The following is an 18,873-nucleotide window of genomic DNA, read 5'->3' as shown; positions in this document are numbered from 1 at the left end:
AACTCACAACTCCCTAGATATTAATAGTCCACGTGTAAGGCCAACCCAAAAAAAAGAGAGGCCAAACATGAGGGGGAGTGTTGAAGTAAAAATGATTAAATAGCTCCAACTCCAACAGCTTAAGCTTTTGGAGGAATAGGTCGTTTCACAACTAGTATCCAAATCAATCCCAGGTTCTTAATCTACCCAGCATGCCTAATCGACCATCCAAGTAATCCAATGATCAGATCTTCTAAGATCTGATATATTTTAAATCCAAACTATTTTATTCCACTAGTGCGGACCTGGTTAGGACGTAACAGGGCATTGTGATGTTTCGGTTATAACCAATCTATGAGGACGCCTACTAGATGAACAGCCTACCATGTATAATTGTGCTACTTGTACCAGCTTAGTGACACCAACACCAAAAAGGAAAAGAAAAAACAAAAGTTTTACACCTGATACTTCTCTGGAAAGTATCTGTTTAAACTATCAAGTCTACATAAATTTGGAGAAAATATCATTTTCTTCAACACCAATTTTTATATTTGAAAATTTGAAGTGCACAACTACATAAATGAGTAAATGAAATAGGTGCTCCAAAGAGACCCTAAAACAAATTCCATAAGAAACATTATCAGTCACAAATCGAGGACGTATAGAAAACATAAAAACATTCAGATTTCATGAAGTCTAATAATGATACGTCCCTAATTGGCTGTAAGACAAATAAACAAAGAAAATGATAGAAAAGATGGGAGTGAGAGGTTGATTCTAGGCAACCAGACCTCCTAACGGTTCAAATCGAGAGAAACCATGGCTCTCCTGAAACAAAAGTTTCTGTTTTTGTTTCAAATTCTCCTCCTTTTCATTAAGATATATAACTTCATAAATACAGGCACAAAGGATTGCCACATCACTACGCTATTAACTCACTTACATGACACATAAGCAATAACTAACACCCATAACTTTAAAACGCATACCCACAACTACGTAATAACTACATACTAAGGGCATTTTAATCATTTTTCATGAGATAAAGGCATTTTAATCATTGTTCATGTCAAGGGTGTTGGGGTTCCACGCAAAAGCAATAGTTCCACATCGGACATGTGAAATGGATGTGGATGGGTTATAAGGGAATGGGCACCACTGGTATCAGAGCTGGGTTGAAAAGCGAATCTGACAGGATTTTTCGCTTGAGTGGGAGCGATGGCAGAAGATGGAAAATCGAAAGTTGAGAAATTTAACGGGCAGAACTTTAAGTGGTGGAAGATGCAGATCTAGGACTGTCTTTATCAGAAAGATCTATATCTTCCGTTGGGCAAGAAGCCGGAAGCGATGAAGGTTGAAGATTGGAATTGGACAAAAAGGTGTTGGCTACGGTGAGGTTATATCTCACGTCGCAGGTGGCCTTCAATATCTCCAAAGAAACCACAACCGCTGGAGTCATGGAAACCCTAGCTATGTTATATGAAAAACCCTCTGCGTCAAATAAAATTTTCCTCATGAAAAAGTTATTTAATATGACGATGTCTGATAACGTTTCTGCAGCCGATCATTTAAATGAGTTTAATATGATTATTGGTCAATTACAATCTGTTGATTTGACTTTTGATCATGAAGTTATGGCTCTGTTGTTCTTGTGTTCTTTGCCAAAAATTTGGAATAACTTGGTTATGGCTGTAAGTAATACAATCACAAGAAACTTGGTATTCAACGATGTTGTCAGCTGTATACTGAGTGATGAGATGCGCAGAAAAAGTTTAGAGGTCTCATCTGGCACTGTTCTGTCGGTTGAAACAAGGGGCAGGCAACAACAGAGAGGAAGTACTTCGAAGGGCAGAAAGTCACAATCCAGAGGCAGATCAAAGTTAAGTGGAAAATGAAAGACTAAAGGAAAAATTAAAGAAAAATGTTGGAATTGCGGCAAGACTAGACACATGAGGGAAGATTGCTGGAAAGAGAAGAACAAAGATGAAAATGGTCAGCAGAATAATGATGATGAAGCCAACATGGTGTCTACGAATGATGAGGTATATGGTGATTTGTGTTAATCTGCATCTGTAGATGTTAAATCTGAAGTTTGGTTCATAGATTCTACTGCTTCTTTTCATTGCACTTCTCATAAGCATTATTTTCATGATTATGTTCATGGTGATTATGGACATGTAACTGTGGGAAACGGAAAAAAATGTAAGATTATAGGAAAAGGTACAATTTTGTTAAAATTGTCTAATGGTGGCTACTTGAAGTTGGAAGGGGCACGCCATGTTCCCGACTTAAAGAAGAATCTCATCTCAACAAGCAAACTGGACAGTGAAGGGTATTTTGTTGGTTTCGGTAATAGTCAATGGAAGATTACAAAAGCGTCTTTGGTAGTGGCCAAGGGTAATCTAGTTGGTACCTTGTACATGTTTACTGGCACTAATGACTATACTATTTCAGTAGCTTCTATGGATGAGAATACTATACTTTGGCATCACAGGATTGAGCATTTGAGTGAGACTGGCATGAAGAACCTACACTCAAGAAATCTGCTATCTGGTCTGAAAGGGGTAGATTTTGAGCTTGGTGAAGATTGTGTGTATGGGAAGCAGAAGGGAGTTAGCTTTCTGAAAGGAGGGAGCAAGAAGAAAACAGAAAGGTTGGAACTGGTACATTCAGATGTTTGGGGACCAGCTCAGGTAAATTCTTTCGGTGGAAAATCTTACTTTGTTTTGTTTATAGATGATGCAAGTAGAAAAACATGGGTTTTTGCAATTAAAAATAAATATGATGTGTTTGATGTTTTCAAGAAGTGGAAAGCTCTTGTAGAAACTGAACAGGGAACAAAGTCAAGTATCTTAAGACGGACAATGGCGGAGAGTATGATGATGGAAGTTTTAAGAGCTACTGTTCACTCAATGGAATCAGAAGATTGGAAACAGTTCCAAGGACACCAAAACAGAATGGGGTTGCCGAGAGAATGAATAGAACCATCGTGGAGCGTGCGAGGAGCATGAGGATTCATTTGGGGTTACCTTAACAGTTTTGGGAAGCAACAGTTGACACTGCAGTTTTTATGATAAATCGGAGTCCATCTAGCGCATTAGATGAAGGGATTCTAGAGGAGATTTCGACAGGAAAACAGGTAAATTACTATTTTCTAAGAACTTTTGGTTGCATTACTTATGCCCATGTTGATAAAGAAAATAGGAAGAAACTTGATCCTAAGTCTATTAAATGTGCATTTGTTGGATATGGTGGTGATGCATTTGGTTATCGTTTATGGGATTATGAACATAACAAAACCATCAGAAGTAGAGATGTTATATTCAATGAGAATTGCATGTACAAAGATAGACAACATCGAAGTAGAAAAGATGAAACAGAGTTTTTAGAACTCGATGAGATTCCAAGTGGGGTCATACCTAGTGTGCAGGAAATTCCAGAAAACTCAGATGATGATTTTGGAAATTCAGATGGTGAGTCTGCAAGCAGTTATGATGATAATCTTCAAGTGCAGGAATCGGAAACTCTTGTTCTTAAAAGATCTTCAAGACAGATCAAACCTTCTGAGAGGTATTCTCTTGCTTTAAATTATGTTTTGTATACTGATTCGGTGAGCCGGAATGTTTTCAGGAAGCAATGCAGGATGAATCCAGAATAAAGTGCGAGCAAGCCATGAATGAGGAGATGACCTCATTGAAACAAAATAAAACTTGGGATTTGGTAAAGCTGTCAGCTGGAAAGAAGGCATTGTACAACAAATGGGTATATAGGGTGAAAGATGAAATCAGGGGAACGAAGAGGTACAAAGCAAGGCTTGTGGTAAAAGGGTTTGCACAAAAGAAAGGTATTGACTTCAAAGAAATATTTTCTCCTATTGTTGAAATGACTTCAATTAGTATTTTGTTGAGTATCGTGGCTGTAGAAAATTTACATCTTTAGCAGTTAGATGTTAAAACTTCTTTTCTCCATGGTAGTTTGGAAGAGTTTTCTACATGCATCAACCTGAAGGTTTTGAAGTCAAGAGGAAGGAGAATCTAGTTTGCAAATTAAGTAGGAGTTTGTATGGCCTCAAACAAGCTCCAAGGCAGTGGTATTTTAAATTTGACAGGTTTATACAAGTTTCAAATTTTACTAGATGTCAGTCTGATTACTGTGTTTATTTTCAAAGGTTTGAAAATAGAGATTTCATAATTCTTGCATTGTATGTAGATGATATGCTTGTTGCAGGATCAAATGTGTAAAGAATTAATGAACTCAAGAAGAATCTGTCCAAAGTCTTTGACATGAAAGATTGGGATGAGGCGAAGCAAATTCTTGGCATGCAGATAAGGAGAGACCGAAAGCAGAAGAAACTATGGTTATCTCAAGAAGCTTATGTTGACAAAGTATTAAAGAGGTTCAACATGGATAAGGCGAAGCCAGTAGCTACTCCATTGGCAGGTCACTTCAAACTTTCAAAGGATCTGTGTCCGTCAACAAAGGAAGAAAAAGAGTACATGGCAAAAGTGCCATATTCTTCAGCTGTTGGAAGTTTGATGTATGCAATGGTAAGCATGAGAATGGACATCGCACATGCAGTGAGAGTTGTCAGCAGGTATATGCAGAACCCAGGAAAAGAGCATTGGAAGGCAATTCAGTGGATACTCAGATTTCTCAGAGGTACATCAAGTTATTACTTATGCTTTGGGGGAGCTGACACAGATGTGCAAGGATATGTTGACTCAGACCATTCAGGTGATAGAGAGAGAGGAAGAAGCACCACGGGATATGTTTTCACTATAGGTGGAACAGCAGTCAGCTGGATTTCAAATTTACAGAAGGTGGTTGCTCTTTCATCAACAGAAGCAGAATATGTTGCTATTACTGAGGCTAGCAAAGAGATTATTTGGCTTCAGAGATTTATGGAAGAGTTGAGTAGAAAGCAAGAGAATAGCATACTGTGGAGCGACAATCAAAGTGTTATTCATCTAGCAAGGAACTCAGCATTTCATTTAGGTGTGTTCATTATTCGGTTATAACCGAATAACCGAACCGAACCGAATTGGTTTGGTTGGTTCGGTTCGGTTATTTTTTTTTTTTGGAAATTCGGTTATTCGGTTTCGGTTTCGGTTATCTCAAAAAAAAATTAGGTTAACCAAATAAACGAAATTATGATAAAAACCATTATTTTTTTTCAAAAAAAGAAGTGCTATATGGGCATTCCGTAGGATGATCAAAACCGTCCATTTGATTGATCACAACTTAATTAGGTTGTGCTCAAAAAATCTTTTCGATAGGATGATCCTAGTCCTCCGATCCAAACCGAGATTTTGCTAACCGAATAACCGAAGTTTTAATCGGTTCGGTTTTTAGAAATTTCGATTATCAAATTTCGGTCTATTCGGTTCGGTTATAACCGAACAAACACCCCTAATTTCATTCGAGGACTAAGCATATTCAGTTGATGTATCACTTCATTCGGTCAGTTTTGGAGGATGGACAATTGAAGCTTGACAAGGTTGATGGCAGCAAAAATCTTGCAGATATGTTGACAAAGGTGATTGACAGGGAAAAGTTTGGCCTTTGCTCAACTTTGATTGATCTTCATGTATGATTGATGGATGCAAGAGCGGTAAGTCATGAGAAGTGAAGCTATTCAGTGGAAGTGTAGATATCAGTCTTCAAGTGGGAGATTGTTATTGGTGAAGCATGATCTCAGTATAACCTGGAAAGTACTGTACACTTTACCCTGACTGTGGCGGTCCTGAGGCGGGGGTTTGGGGCGGTAGCCCCAACCTGAATTTTTTGAGGTATTTTTGAATTGGGGGTAGTTTTGTACTTTTATGAATTCGGGTTTTTTTCCTTTATTGTAACGCGTCTGAGAACGCCATATAAAAGGGTATGGTATCAGAGCTCAGGGAGTGGTAACCCCGTTTTGCCTCTGAGGGCGGGAATGTCCCTCGGAGAAGATCTTGGAAACCCCGGTGTAGTATCTCGTGGTTCCCACGTTGCCGCCATTAAATTCCCTACAAAGGGTATTTTAGGTATTTTATTTTTTTAAAGATTTTTTTCTCTCATTTTCCAAGAGCATTTTGGTCATTTTTCAGGATAGGTGTATTTTAGTATTTTTCCTACATAGTATTTTTTTCTTGGGAAAATTACAGAGAGACCTCCTCTGGTTTGGCCATTTTCCACTTTAAACCCTGTGGTTTGGAAGTTACCAAAGACATAGGGCTGCAACTTGGGTCGGGTTTTACCCGACCCGCAAAACCCGACCCGCATTGACCCGACCCAAAAATAGCTTGGGTTGGGTTCATGTTTCTCGAGTTTCGGGTCGAGCTGGGTTTATGATCCAAAAGCCCGCATTAATCTCGGGTCGAGCCAGGTTTGAAGGGGCCCGACCCGAGTTACTTAAGTTACATTATTTATTTTTTTTCTAAAACTTTGTTACTTTGAAAATGAAAACTTAAAAGTAAAACTCACGCATACACACAATCACAGGGATTCTTTCCATCTTCTGTTTGTTCCCCCCCTTTAGCTTTAGGGTTTCAAGTTTCAACTAAATAGTTAATGCACTAAATAGTTTGTTGTTTATCTCATATGAGTATAATCATTTTCAGTTGGTAATGCACCAATTTATTCTCTTTGGACTAGTTATTAGTTAATGCACTAAAGAGTTTGTCATGCTCGAGTTTTTTCTACTTCTATGAGTGGAGTTGCCTTGCCAAACAAGAGTTTTCCTTAAAAAATTGCGTCAAAGTAAAAAAACCCGACCCGACCCGATCCTAGATATTTCTCGGGTTGGGTTGGGTTCTTCAAAACCCGACCCGAGCTGCAGCCCTACAAAGACACCCCCTCAACTTCCTGAAATTTTTAAGTAGACCCCCTCCGTTGACAGTCCGTTAGTTTAACCTGACGGAATGACTAAAACTAACCATGATTAATATTCACAAATACCCTTTATCACTGGTTTTAAGCTATTTGCAAAGGGATTAGGGTTACGCCATTTCCCGCTGCCACGTCCGGCCATCGCCGCCGCCGCCATCTCCGGCCACCGCCGTCACCTCCACCGCAGACAATGAAACCCCGCCGCCCCATGGCTACATCAAACCCACATTTCAAGAAAAAAAACATTGATAAAAAAAAAAAATCCTAAAATATTAGGGTTTATGAGCAAATCATGATAATGATGTGAATGAAGACAAATAGAACTCCTAAATCGACCTCCACCACAGACAATGAAACCCCACCCCATGGCTACATCAAACCCACATTTCAAGAAAAAAAACATTGATAAAAAAAAACTCCTAAAATATTTGGGTTTATGAGCAAATCATGATAATGATGTGAATGAAGACAAAAAGGACTCTTAAATCGAGGGTTCATGTTGATAAATAAACAAGGGTTTGAATCAAACCCTAATTTCCAGTTTTAAAGTATGAAAACCCTAATTTTAGTTGGGGAAGACGAGGGCATAACAATCATTCCCCCCTTTCCGTCCACTCCGTCAAGTTAAAAAAACCCAAGGAAAGTTGAGGGGGTGTCGTTGGTAACTTCCAAACCAAACGGTTTAAAGCAGAAAATGGCCAAACCACAACCACAGGGGGTGTATATGTAATTTTTCCTTTTTTCTTTTTATTTCTCGTCCCATGAAATAGTGGTATTTTGGTCATTTTCCATGATATTGGCCAATTAAAACTTTTAAAGCTCTACCAGCTTGTCAAGGATTTTCAAGTGGGCGTTTTAACGAATTATTAAGGGAGTTTCTGGGCTAAATTCCGAACCACCCCAACTAACTCACGTTTTTTAGAGTGGAAGGCGAAAGTCAAGTGGGACTAAGGCATTACTCCTTAAGTAAACCTTAAGTACTCCTGGTTTCAAACTCACAAGCTTACCTCCTTTTATCTTGTAATGTGGTTGACCTCCCATCACTTCATTTACTTTTAAACGCTTGAATCGACTTAACATCAATACCATAGTGAGGAGAAATTATATGGTGGCCGCTCCCATAGTGAGTATTAATGGGTCACTCTTACCAGAAGAGTAATGAGTAATCTAGTGAATTTCAAAAAGAGAAAACTACTAAAAACCCCCTAAATCAAAACCTATATACTAGAAACCCCCAAAATTTTCTTAATTACCAATAATATTGTCTTCTGCCATACCTTTTAAATTTTTTCTCTACCCATTCTACTCATAATTTTATTACACTTGATAAAAGATAATGTAAAAATCCCAACAATATCTCTCTTCCTTTGGTTTCTCTTCTCTTTTGGAAACTCTCTCTCATCTCTTAATTGAATACATCATGGTAGTATTCTTGGCCCATGCCATGCATGTATGGGTGTAAAATAATGGGCCCCATATGAAGATAAGTTGCGTGGGATACCATTTTTCCTCATGTTTTGATCGGTGGGGTCCAATATTTTACATCCATGCATAGCATGGGCCAAGAATGCTATGCATGGTAATATAATTTTAAAACTCATTTTCATGTGGGGCCCACCATCATCTTCATATGGGACCATTGTTCTACATCCATACATGCGTGCATTGGCAAAGATTGCTACCATGATGTATACAGTTAAGAGAGGAGAGAGGCTACCAACAAAGAAGAGAATGGTACGGGTATCGTGGGTGGGAAATGGCTTCATTTGAGAAAAAGATTAAGGGTAAAATAGGTAGAGGAAAAACTTAAAAGCTAATTATGGCATAAGACAATATTATTGGTAATTAATAAATTTTGGGGGTTTCTAGGTTTTGATTTAGGGGTTTTAAAAACTCTTTAAAAAATGGGAAAAAATTAACTTATAAGAAACATGAGACAAAATAGAAAAATGAACTTATCTCATCGAAAATGATCAATTAGATAATAGAAAATGAGCAAAATACACCAAAATGCCCTCATTATATAAAAAATGACCAAAGAACCCATACTTCATAGAAAATGACCAAAATACCCATATCTCATAGAAATTAACCAAAATCCACAATCCCATAGAAAAGGACCAAAATATCCATATTAATAGAAAAGGACCAAAGCATCTCTATTACATAAGAAAATGACCAATACACCCATATTTTATTAAAAATACCAAAGTATGTCTATTTCTTGTAAGCTAACGAAAATATCACAAACTTGTACAAAATAACCAAAATACCCCTATGTCATATAAAATGACCAAAAAACCCCTATTTTTTTAATAAAAAATGAATAAAACATCACTATTTCATAAAAACACCGAAGTACTCTTATTGCATAGAAAATGACCAAAATACTCTTATTTCGTATAAAATGACAAAATGCTCCTATTTCATAAAAAAATGACCAAAACACTTTATCTCATAGAAAATGATCAAAATACCCGTCTAATGGAAAATAAGCAAAATAACCTCATCTCGTAAAAAATGACCAAAATACCTTATTTCTAAAGAAAAGCACCCAAATACCCCTACCCAGTCCCATACCTAGGCAGGCCCACTCACCGTAACACAAAAATTAAAGAACTACTGCCGAGAATGGCTCTTGAGAACCTAAGGGGCCATTTGGATACTCAGGTTTTAGAATCTTGGATTTCCTCAAAATCCCGGATGAGAGATGAGAATAGACGGAGACCGTCCATCGTTTTCTGATTTCTTGCACTTCTTTCCGTTAAGTGAGAGAGTAGGAGATCGCCCCATATTTCCAGGTTTTAGAAATCTCAAGGTCTGGGTTCTCACTCACGTCGTCCGTCCCGGGGAACCTGCCTTTGGGTAATGGGGAAGAGATTTCTAAAACCTGGATTTGTTACTTAAAATCTAGGATAATGGAGTGTAAAATTTAGAATTTTACACTGCTTTAAAACTAAAACCTGGATTCTAACAGCACAACCATGTCTCTATATTTTCACAAACCATCTCGTCTTTTAGTATCTAAAGAGCTTTCAAAAGGTTATTACATATCCCAAAAAGCTCTCAGGAGTAGGGAGCCAACTAAAGAAAAAAAGACAGCTGGGTTTGTGCAAATATCAAAATAAGGTTGTGCAATAGGGGAGCGTTCCGCTTAGATGGAAGCTCCTGCACGAGCATGTGTAGACGAAGTGGAATCGAGAATGTCGGCTTGAGTAACGCAGAGGGAAATGAAATCAGCACAACCATGTTTTTTATATTTTTCACAAACCATCTTGTCTTTTAGTAGCTAAAGGGCTTTCAAAAGGTTATTACATATCCCAAAAAGCTCTCAGGAGCAAATTAAACAAGAAAAGACAGCTGGGTTTGTGCAAATATCAAAATATGGTTGTGCTACTGCTGATAACATTTCACTACACAAAAATCACTATTTTATGATACACGAATCATGCAAGAAAAACTGGCCTCAGAATTTCAAACAAAACTAAACTGTAATAGCAAAAGAAAGAACAAATTTTCTACTGTTTATCACATCCCTAACCCAATTCATCATGTTCTACAGCAACCCAAATCTGTAAGGGAAAACAGAAAATTCCACAAAAGTCCAGAAAAATCAGAATTCCATCCCACTTGTAACTGTAGTAGTAATTACAGAAAACACAAACATTTCCAGTTTTTCCACATCCAAGAACACATCCATCCACAAAAGCACAAGCAAAAATCCTGTAAAAGGATCATCAGACAGAAATTCAAGAGTGAAATAACCAATTACTCCAAAAGCTTAAACTGCTAGAGTTGGTGTTATTTAATCATTTATGCTTCAATACTCCCCCTAACGTGCGTGCCCCTCTTTTTTGGGTTGGCCTACACGTGGCACATATGGCCTCTCTTTTGGATTGGCCATACACATGGATTTTTAATAACGAGGAGTTGTTGGGTTTTTAACCCAAGACCTGCCATGAGGCAATAGCTCTGATACCATGTGAATTGTGAAACAAACAATTACTTCAAAAGCTTAAGGTGTTAGAGTAGGTGTTATTTAATCATTTATACTTCAACCAAGATCAAACCCACCTGTAACAATCCCTTTAGTAACTTCCTCTGCTGTTGAATTGGCTGAAAACCCAGAAGGCCCTTTGCACGCAAACAACGGCATCCTTCTACAAACTAAAAAAAAAAACCCAGAGAAATGAACAGAGTTCAACAAGTAACTCAAATCCACACAAACAGAAAGCTGATATTGGCATCCGTGTTCTCTGCACATAAATAGAGGACCAGTCCATTCATTAACTCAGTTGTCGAATCAGGCAAAGGTTGAATCCATCAGATATTTCAGATTTTTTAAATCACGTGGTGGGGATCAAGGCATTATGCTTTTAGAATATTATTATTCACATTCAAATCAAAGATCAACTCAAAAGAGGTGGGCAGCTCATGCTGATACAAGCCATTTCATGCAAAAGATCAGAGGCATCCAATTCCCTGGACTTTCTGTTTTTGGCAAGCACTAGAAAAAGTGGCATAAAGAGGCTTGGATTCTGTTGGGTGGAGCCATTTTGTGAACAGAGAAGTGCTTAAAGAGTGTGAATAAAGATTTCTGCAAACTCCCCACACCACCATGGCACCATACAAACACTGAAGCCTGTGTGATGATCTGGGCATGGGCCATCGATCTGATAGGCGATCGGCAGACTATCGGGGAATCTGCTTTGCTTGTGTCAAGTTGACAAGATTTAAGAATTTCTAGCCACTATGGAAAAAAGTTGAGAGAAAGTGAATTGGGTCAAAGCCATGACTCATGAGCAATAGAAACTGAATGCAATTCAAAAAATGAAATCTGGAAAAAAATGAAGTTGGATATTTGGGTAAATGTGATAAATTGGAGTCTGAATTATATTTCCAGTAAAATTCCATGTCTAAAGATATTACATATGGCTATTTAATAGCTTACAAAAGATCAGTTTCAAAGGATTATATATACACTAGAAGTTACAAAGAATAGAAATGTGTTGACGAGGGACTTGTGTTGGTGGGAGAAAATCAAGAAGTCTCATCTTATCTAATAAAATGAAGTGCTTTATGGACCTAAACACGCTTTACAAACCCGTTTTATCATGTTTCTTGTGCTGCTTTGTATGGGGGAGGCTCAATGGGCAGCCAAGTCAATCAATTATCTTTGGAAAGGCTGAGCAGCTACTAGCGCGGAAGAACACACTAATACCCTAAAAAGTAAGACCGGACCTCTCGAAAGCATTAAAGGATAGCCATCTAAACGAAGAACTATTCTGCTGGAAAGGGACGGAGCTCAAACAACAACAAGAGAATTACCGGAAGCAAAAGAAAGTGAGCTGTGCTTTCTGAGAAAGTGGTCCCAATTTGATAGATCAGAACCTTTCGGAATATGGTCCAGAATTCATCTTTTTAGGCCCAATATTTTGAATTGATACGTTAGATACAGATGACAGGATGACCCTAATCCGGAATATGAACCATAGAAGAATAATAAAAGTTTGATTTTATTATGCAACCCATATATCATTATGCATGGATCATACCTTTCTTTCACTTCCTGTTACTATGTCAATTGTCCTCTATGGATCAGTTCCACTCGAATGATTACTCCTGATCAATGGAATGTGATAGAGTACTCATATGTTTCCCAGGAGCACATACACAAATTGCATTCGTTTATTGTAGGATACAAAATTAACATAGTTACTTTGGCAGAGACTCGTCCAACTATTCAGAAGTGTCGCTTTCTCTACGTACGGATGGATTCTTTATGCCGCAATGCCTTAAGCCCTCCTCAGTAGCTCAGTGGTAGAGCGCGCCCTTGATAATTGCGTCATTGTGCCTGGGCTGTGAGGGCTCTCAGCCTCATGGATAGTTCAATGTGCTCCTGAACCTTGAATAGAATCTAGCTGCGCAATCAATCATTGAAGTCCCCGGCAATCATTGAAAAAGAAGGCTGGAAATCGAGACCATCAGACAGTATAGTGGCAAGCGGAAATCTTAGATTGTTGTGCATATCCAAATCCTTATTGATTATCTCATCATAGTGAAAAATTTTCTATGATAACAGTCTGTTACTCCTGCACTTTCAAACGAAACTTATATCTTGAGTCAGTTCTAGTTCATTGCCCTATTGAGTAAGGGTCGAGTCAGGGAATCGAAGGATACGAGTAGCAACCAATCTGTTTCCAGATAATTTCAATATTATTTTAAAGTCTTTATTTAAAAAGAAAACATAAATAATGAAAATAAGAGCCCCTCTAATACTTCAAAGTTCAAACACTGGTTGTAATATGTAACAAACAAGTTCTCTTTGTATATATTACATATAGATTATCCATGCCCTCAATAGCCCATCAAAGTAGGATACACTAGAAGCACAACACTAATCCCAATTCAAGCTTCCCAAAAGAAAAAGAAAAACCAAAAACTCAAATGCAAGCTGAAATCGAAATGTTTCTTTGCCAATTTGATATTATAGTTTGGGGTTGGGACTCCAAGCACATCACTGGATCAAACTCATGCTGAAATCCCACAGTTTCTTTGCCAATTCCGTATCTGTAGCTTGAGTCTCTGGCATGGCTATGTTATTGTCACAAAAATATGTGCCAGTAACGCCCTTGACCTGTGGATTCAATGCCATGTAGCACTGTGTTGATGCCCCTGCAATAATTCAAAAGTAAATGATACCCACATGCAATAAAGATATCAGATTCTATAGTTATGATTAGGAAATTGATATCCACACCCCAATGGAACTTATCTGTTTAAAAGATTGCTCATTGAAAGTTACAGTTTACAATAAGGTGTGTGGTTCTAATGAAGGGGAGGCGAAGGCCCTTTTATGGGGTTTAAGGTGGTTTGCAAATCATAGGTTGGGGCCCCTAATAATTAAAGGCGATTCCACAAATGTTTTGGCATGGGCTAGTAAAAAGTCACCATTGGCTGTCATTATTTCGGAAGTTAGAGACCTATGTTAGATATCCCGACTTCGTGCATACAAAGAAATCTGCCAACTATCGAGCAGACAGATTAGCTAAAGAAGAGCAGAAAGGACAGAGGTTGACATCATATGGTTTTTGCTTTTATTAATTAAATTTGGTTACCTTCCAATAAAAACAGTGAAGAAGAGAAGTTTAATATAAAGGGGTGCAAGTAGCAGATCCCATATTGATTCTAATAGTCTATGTATATGATATTTTTGGCTTTCAGAAATTTTTCATGGAATATGCTATTAAGTATTGCACATATGATTGATTAAGTATGTTATTTATTGGACACCCATGCATGGAATATCAATAGCAAGTTTCAGTATGTGTAGGTTTTTCATACCCTTGCTTTGGCGAGGAACCTGTGATAATGAGCTTAGAGAAGAATTCTAACTCATTATTAGTGCTTATAAAGGCCGTTCTATCCAATATGCCGATATATTTTCTATCTCTTTTTCAATGTCCCGCCTCGGTTGCTAAACGCATCGAACAAATTCAGAGACGCTTCCTGTGGGGCGGATCAGGGTCTTCCAAGGGGGTCTCCCTGATTAAATGGAGTATGGTCTGCTTGCCTACTAAAAATGGAGGTTTGGGTATCAGGAGGGTTCAGAGTTTTAACCAGGCCCTTATGGGCAAGTGGCTGTGGAGATTTGGCGAAGAACAATCCTCTTTGTGGGTCCGGGTCATTGGAAGTAAGTATGGTTCAGATCATGGGCATTGGGACTCTGTTGATAATTTTAAACTCAAAGGTCTCACGGTTTGGAGGGACATCTTGAAGTTGAAGTCGTTATTTGCTCCTGGCGTCCGATTCAGAGTATATAGGGGGGATCGGATTCGGTTCTGGCAGGATTCTTGGTGTTCGGATGATCCTCTTCAAGTGATGTTTCCTGACTTATTCATCGTTTCATCTCAGAAAGAGGCCTGGGTATCGGAATGTTTTGCAAGGGAACATGGGAAGGTGGATTGGTCTCCTAAGTTTCGCAGAGACTTCTTTGTTAGGGAGTTAAGCTCTTACAGCGCCCTCCTCTCCTTATTGGATTCTTGCTTCATCAAGTCTTCGGGCGTAGATCGTCGGATTTGGATTTGGAATCCTTCGGGGATATTTTCAGTCAAATCTTTTTATAACCATCTGATCCCTTCTTTAGTGGAGCACGTGTCCTCCTCGGTTTGGAGACAATCTTGCCCTCCGAGAGTTGCTTTCTTTGGGTGGTCGGTTAGCTGGGGCCGCATTCAAACTATGGATTTTTTGAGGAAGCGAGGAATGTGGTTGGTAGATCACTGTCCTCTATGTTTATCCGCTGGGGAATCCATTGACCACCTTTTCATACACTGTAAGGTTGCTCGTCATATTTGGGGTCTTATTTTTTCTCGTTTTGGAATCAGTTGGGTCCCCTCCAACTCTATGGCTGAATTCATTCAGAGTTGGGCCTGGACTCCTTGGAAAAGGAAAGGCAGAACGTTGTGGAAGATGTGTCTCCTGGCCTCATAGTGGTTCTTGTGGAAAGAGAGGAATGCTCGTATCTTTGAAGGGAAGGCTAGATCTCCCTATTGGATTTATATTCAGTTGATGGCTGCGGTCATATCCTGGGCTCGAAGCCTTCCTCTGTTTCGTTTTGTTTCAGCTTTCGACCTCTGGGAAGGATGGTCAATCATATGCTTGGAATCAGCTACCAAAGTGAAAATCCTCCCCTCCTGGATTCCTCCTCCTCCGGGGTCCCTGAAACTTAACTTTGACGGATCGTCTATCGGCAATCCAGGAATGGCAGGAGTAGGGGGGTTATGTAGAAACCACAAAGGGGAAGTCCTCTGGGCCTACTCGGGGCCTATCGGAGTGGCAAACTCAAACGAGGCAGAGGTCCGAGCCGTTCATAGCGGGCTTCTCTCGATGCCTCGTCTGGAGTGCGACAACATTATCGTCGAAGGGGATTCCTTAAATGTTATTCGCTGGCTTTCGGGTAACGCTTCTCCCCCTTGGCGATTTTTGCCTCTCTTAGAGGAAATTGAGGACAGAGCTAAGGGCTCCTCAATAGTTTTTCGCCATGTCAGGAGATCAGCCAATGCGGAAGCAGACACCCTTGCCAAGAAAGGAGTCTTTCGGGCCGCGTTTGAGTGCTTTGACTATCTACCTCCTTGAATTATTGCACTGCTATCTTTGTATTATCTTTGTTCCTTCAGGACCACCTCGGTTATGTTTTTACATATATATATATATATATATATATATATTCTGTTGCCCTTTTCAAAAAAAAGAAGAATTCTAACTCACCTGTGGAAGCATTTTAAATAATTTGTTAAGCACACTATGAAGACGACCTGCATAGAAACAACCGAAGCAAACTGTCAGTCTATGAACATCGGAAATAGGTTTCAAATCCATCAAATGAAGTGTTCATCTGCCTATGAGAGACATACGGGTGTTGCGGGTTTCACGTGAAAGCAAAGATCCCACACCAGAAAGGTTAATGGAATGTGGATGGGTTTATAAGGACTTGGGCACCCTCCCCTTAGTGGCTAGCTTTTGAGGGTGACACCTAGAGACTTCCTAACAAACCCAATCTCCTAAACTCCTGAATTCCACTCCATTGTTGAATTAGGCAAAGTTGGATCGATCAGATGTTTCATATTTTTTAAATGGAAAACTACCAACAACCCCTAGATTAAAACGTATCTTCCATAATCCCCCAAAATTTTCTTAATTAGCCATAGTACATTAATAACTTTTAATTTGGGAAATGTTATCAGCACTAGTGTATTTTGATGAGGGCACTCCTCACTTTATCAAAAGTACGGTATGGCCCCCACCATAGGATGATCCAAACTGTCCATTAGATGGGCCACATCCTAAATAGGTTGTGCCCAGGTTGATCCTAACCCTCCGATCTGAATGTAGATAACATGGAAATCCTTACAAAATTTCTAATCAGATTCCTAGGCATATATCTTCGGCAAAAAATCAGCCCTAAGATTACTTGTCTATTGTACATCCTAGGTGGCACCGAAAGGAACTGGCCCTAGAAAATCTCTAATCAGATTCCTTACCATATAAATTAGGCAAAAAATCAGCCCTAAGATTACTTAGCTATTTGTGGCTAAACAAATTGCTTTTGATTCCTTAAAAATATCACAGTTTCTTAAGAGAATCGGATTCCATTCTGGAAATCCAAACCCAGCGAAGAGGGCATTCGTTTGGAGGAGATATAATAATTGTTGCAAAAAATTCTCAGAGTAAAGTGATATATTTGCCCCCATATGACACCCCCTCTAATGCATTCATGGGCCATGGCTACTCTTTTTATTTTTTACACTACATAGGGGGTTTGCCCGGAGAAGAAAAGGGGGCGAATATATGATTTCCATATATGGTCTTTTGGGTGCGTCGTTGCGGAGATGATAGCCGGTAGGCCGGCGTGTAGATGCCCACGTGATAGCACCACCATCTTTTCTCCTATTCTTCATACTGAGGCATTGCCGGAGATTCCGCCTAAGTTGTCTGAGGAGGGGAAGGATTTTTTTGACAAGAAGTTTGGTGAAGGATCCAGCCAAGAGATGGACAGCTGAGATGCTATTGAGACACCCCTTTGTGGCAGAAGGATCACCATTGCCTGAAAATCCATCTCAGCAATGTTGTTAATTATTTAATTAACAACATTGCTGAGAGAAGAAAGATTTGAGGTAAAACAGAGAATCTGTCATTTGACTCTTCCACAAATTATGAGTCTTTATGACGCAAATTGCTGAATTTTCCTTAGATGCAAAATATCATATGTGGTGGCATGGAAGATGAATATGCAATAATGAATTGATTAGGCAGTAGATTAGCACTTAGTTACTGGAAATAAACTCTAGAATGGGGCTTGGAGGACAGTAGCTAGTTAGAAGAGTGAATGGGTCGTGAACACACGTGATAGAGCAGCATAAGGTTGACCATGACTGAAAACAGGTTCCGGTAAATATATACCAACATTTGACAAAGTTTGCCCTTGGCTTTTATTATTGGTAGTCATAGCAAATGCGACCTTCAAATGAAACTGTCTCCTCCTGAATTTGAAAGGACATTCACCGGGGGATGGTGACATCGCAATCCTTGGTATGCAGTGCACATCACCTCTGTTGTCCCTGTTATTATTCTTGCTTGAATAGTACGCCGCCCCATATTGAGAACAATCAGTCGAGTTCCATTGCAAAGACCAATCGATGCATTTAAGTTACGCGACAACAAGACAGGAGCTCCGATCTTAAGTTCTAAACAATGCTTTGGCACACCGGGAAAATTTAATGACTGTAAATATTCTGGTGTGGCAAGAAATCCATCCAAACAGGATTGAGCTTTGCCATCGACTACAGTGTCAGCGCTCAAGTACGTCGTACTGTTACCTGGCAGCATTTCCATCATTATAGAATTTATGTGGTCCACATCATCATTCTTTGGGGGCTAGAATACCTCTTTCTTCTAGGTAACTATCATCGTGTAACTGCGTTATAAAGTTTGGGTAGATATCTGTGATTAACCGTGTTACTCCAGCTCCATTCTCATGTATGAGCATATCATCTGGTATTTTTACCCAATCGGATTCACCATGGCCATGAATTGAAATACCGGGCAAGGTTACATTCCCAACATCTAGTATCCATGGCGCAAAAGAATACTCATTGCGTAGTGTAGAAGATAACCCTTGTCGTAGTATGCGCATGTTGGTTGTGAGATGGAATACTTTGCAATGCCGCCATAAATATGATCTTTGCAAGCAAGCACTAAAAACAGTCTTTCTACCCGCCTTTGGTATAACCGGAAGGACCTGCCTAAAATCGCCACCAAGAGCAAATGTTTTCCCTCCAAAGATCTTATGACTTGCCTCCATAGAAGTATGCTTTAATAAATCCTTAAATGTGTGGTCGACAGCCTCAAGGGCGTGTCGATGTGCCATCAGCGCTTCATCCCAAACAATCGAGTCAATTTTCTCTATCAGCTTTGCTATATCCGTCTTCTACGCGATCGAACATGTAGAAGTACCGTCGAGTTTTAGTG

At 39.2% G+C, this 18,873-nt stretch overlaps 1 protein-coding gene across 1 annotated transcript; it reads right to left on the bottom strand.

Moving 5' to 3' along the window:
• Positions 1–10,459: 10,459 nt before the first annotated feature.
• LOC143880672 (uncharacterized) lies at positions 10,460–18,772 on the bottom strand. The gene is made up of 5 exons (XM_077383643.1): positions 18,289–18,772; positions 18,111–18,221; positions 13,378–13,521; positions 10,921–11,013; positions 10,460–10,569 (listed from the first exon to the last, which is right to left on the bottom strand). Exons 1-5 carry the CDS (start codon positions 18,770–18,772, stop codon positions 10,460–10,462), a joined length of 942 nt encoding a protein of 313 aa, XP_077239758.1.
• Between the last annotated feature and the right edge of the window lie 101 nt (positions 18,773–18,873).

This window comes from Tasmannia lanceolata, unplaced genomic scaffold, assembly GCF_043159265.1.
Source record: "Tasmannia lanceolata isolate RefF3 unplaced genomic scaffold, GAP_Taslan_0.1 ptg000007l, whole genome shotgun sequence".
NCBI classification, from domain to species: Eukaryota; Viridiplantae; Streptophyta; class Magnoliopsida; order Canellales; family Winteraceae; genus Tasmannia; species Tasmannia lanceolata.
Note: the sequence above shows the minus strand (reverse complement) of the source record. Positions and strands in the feature narration are given on the sequence as shown.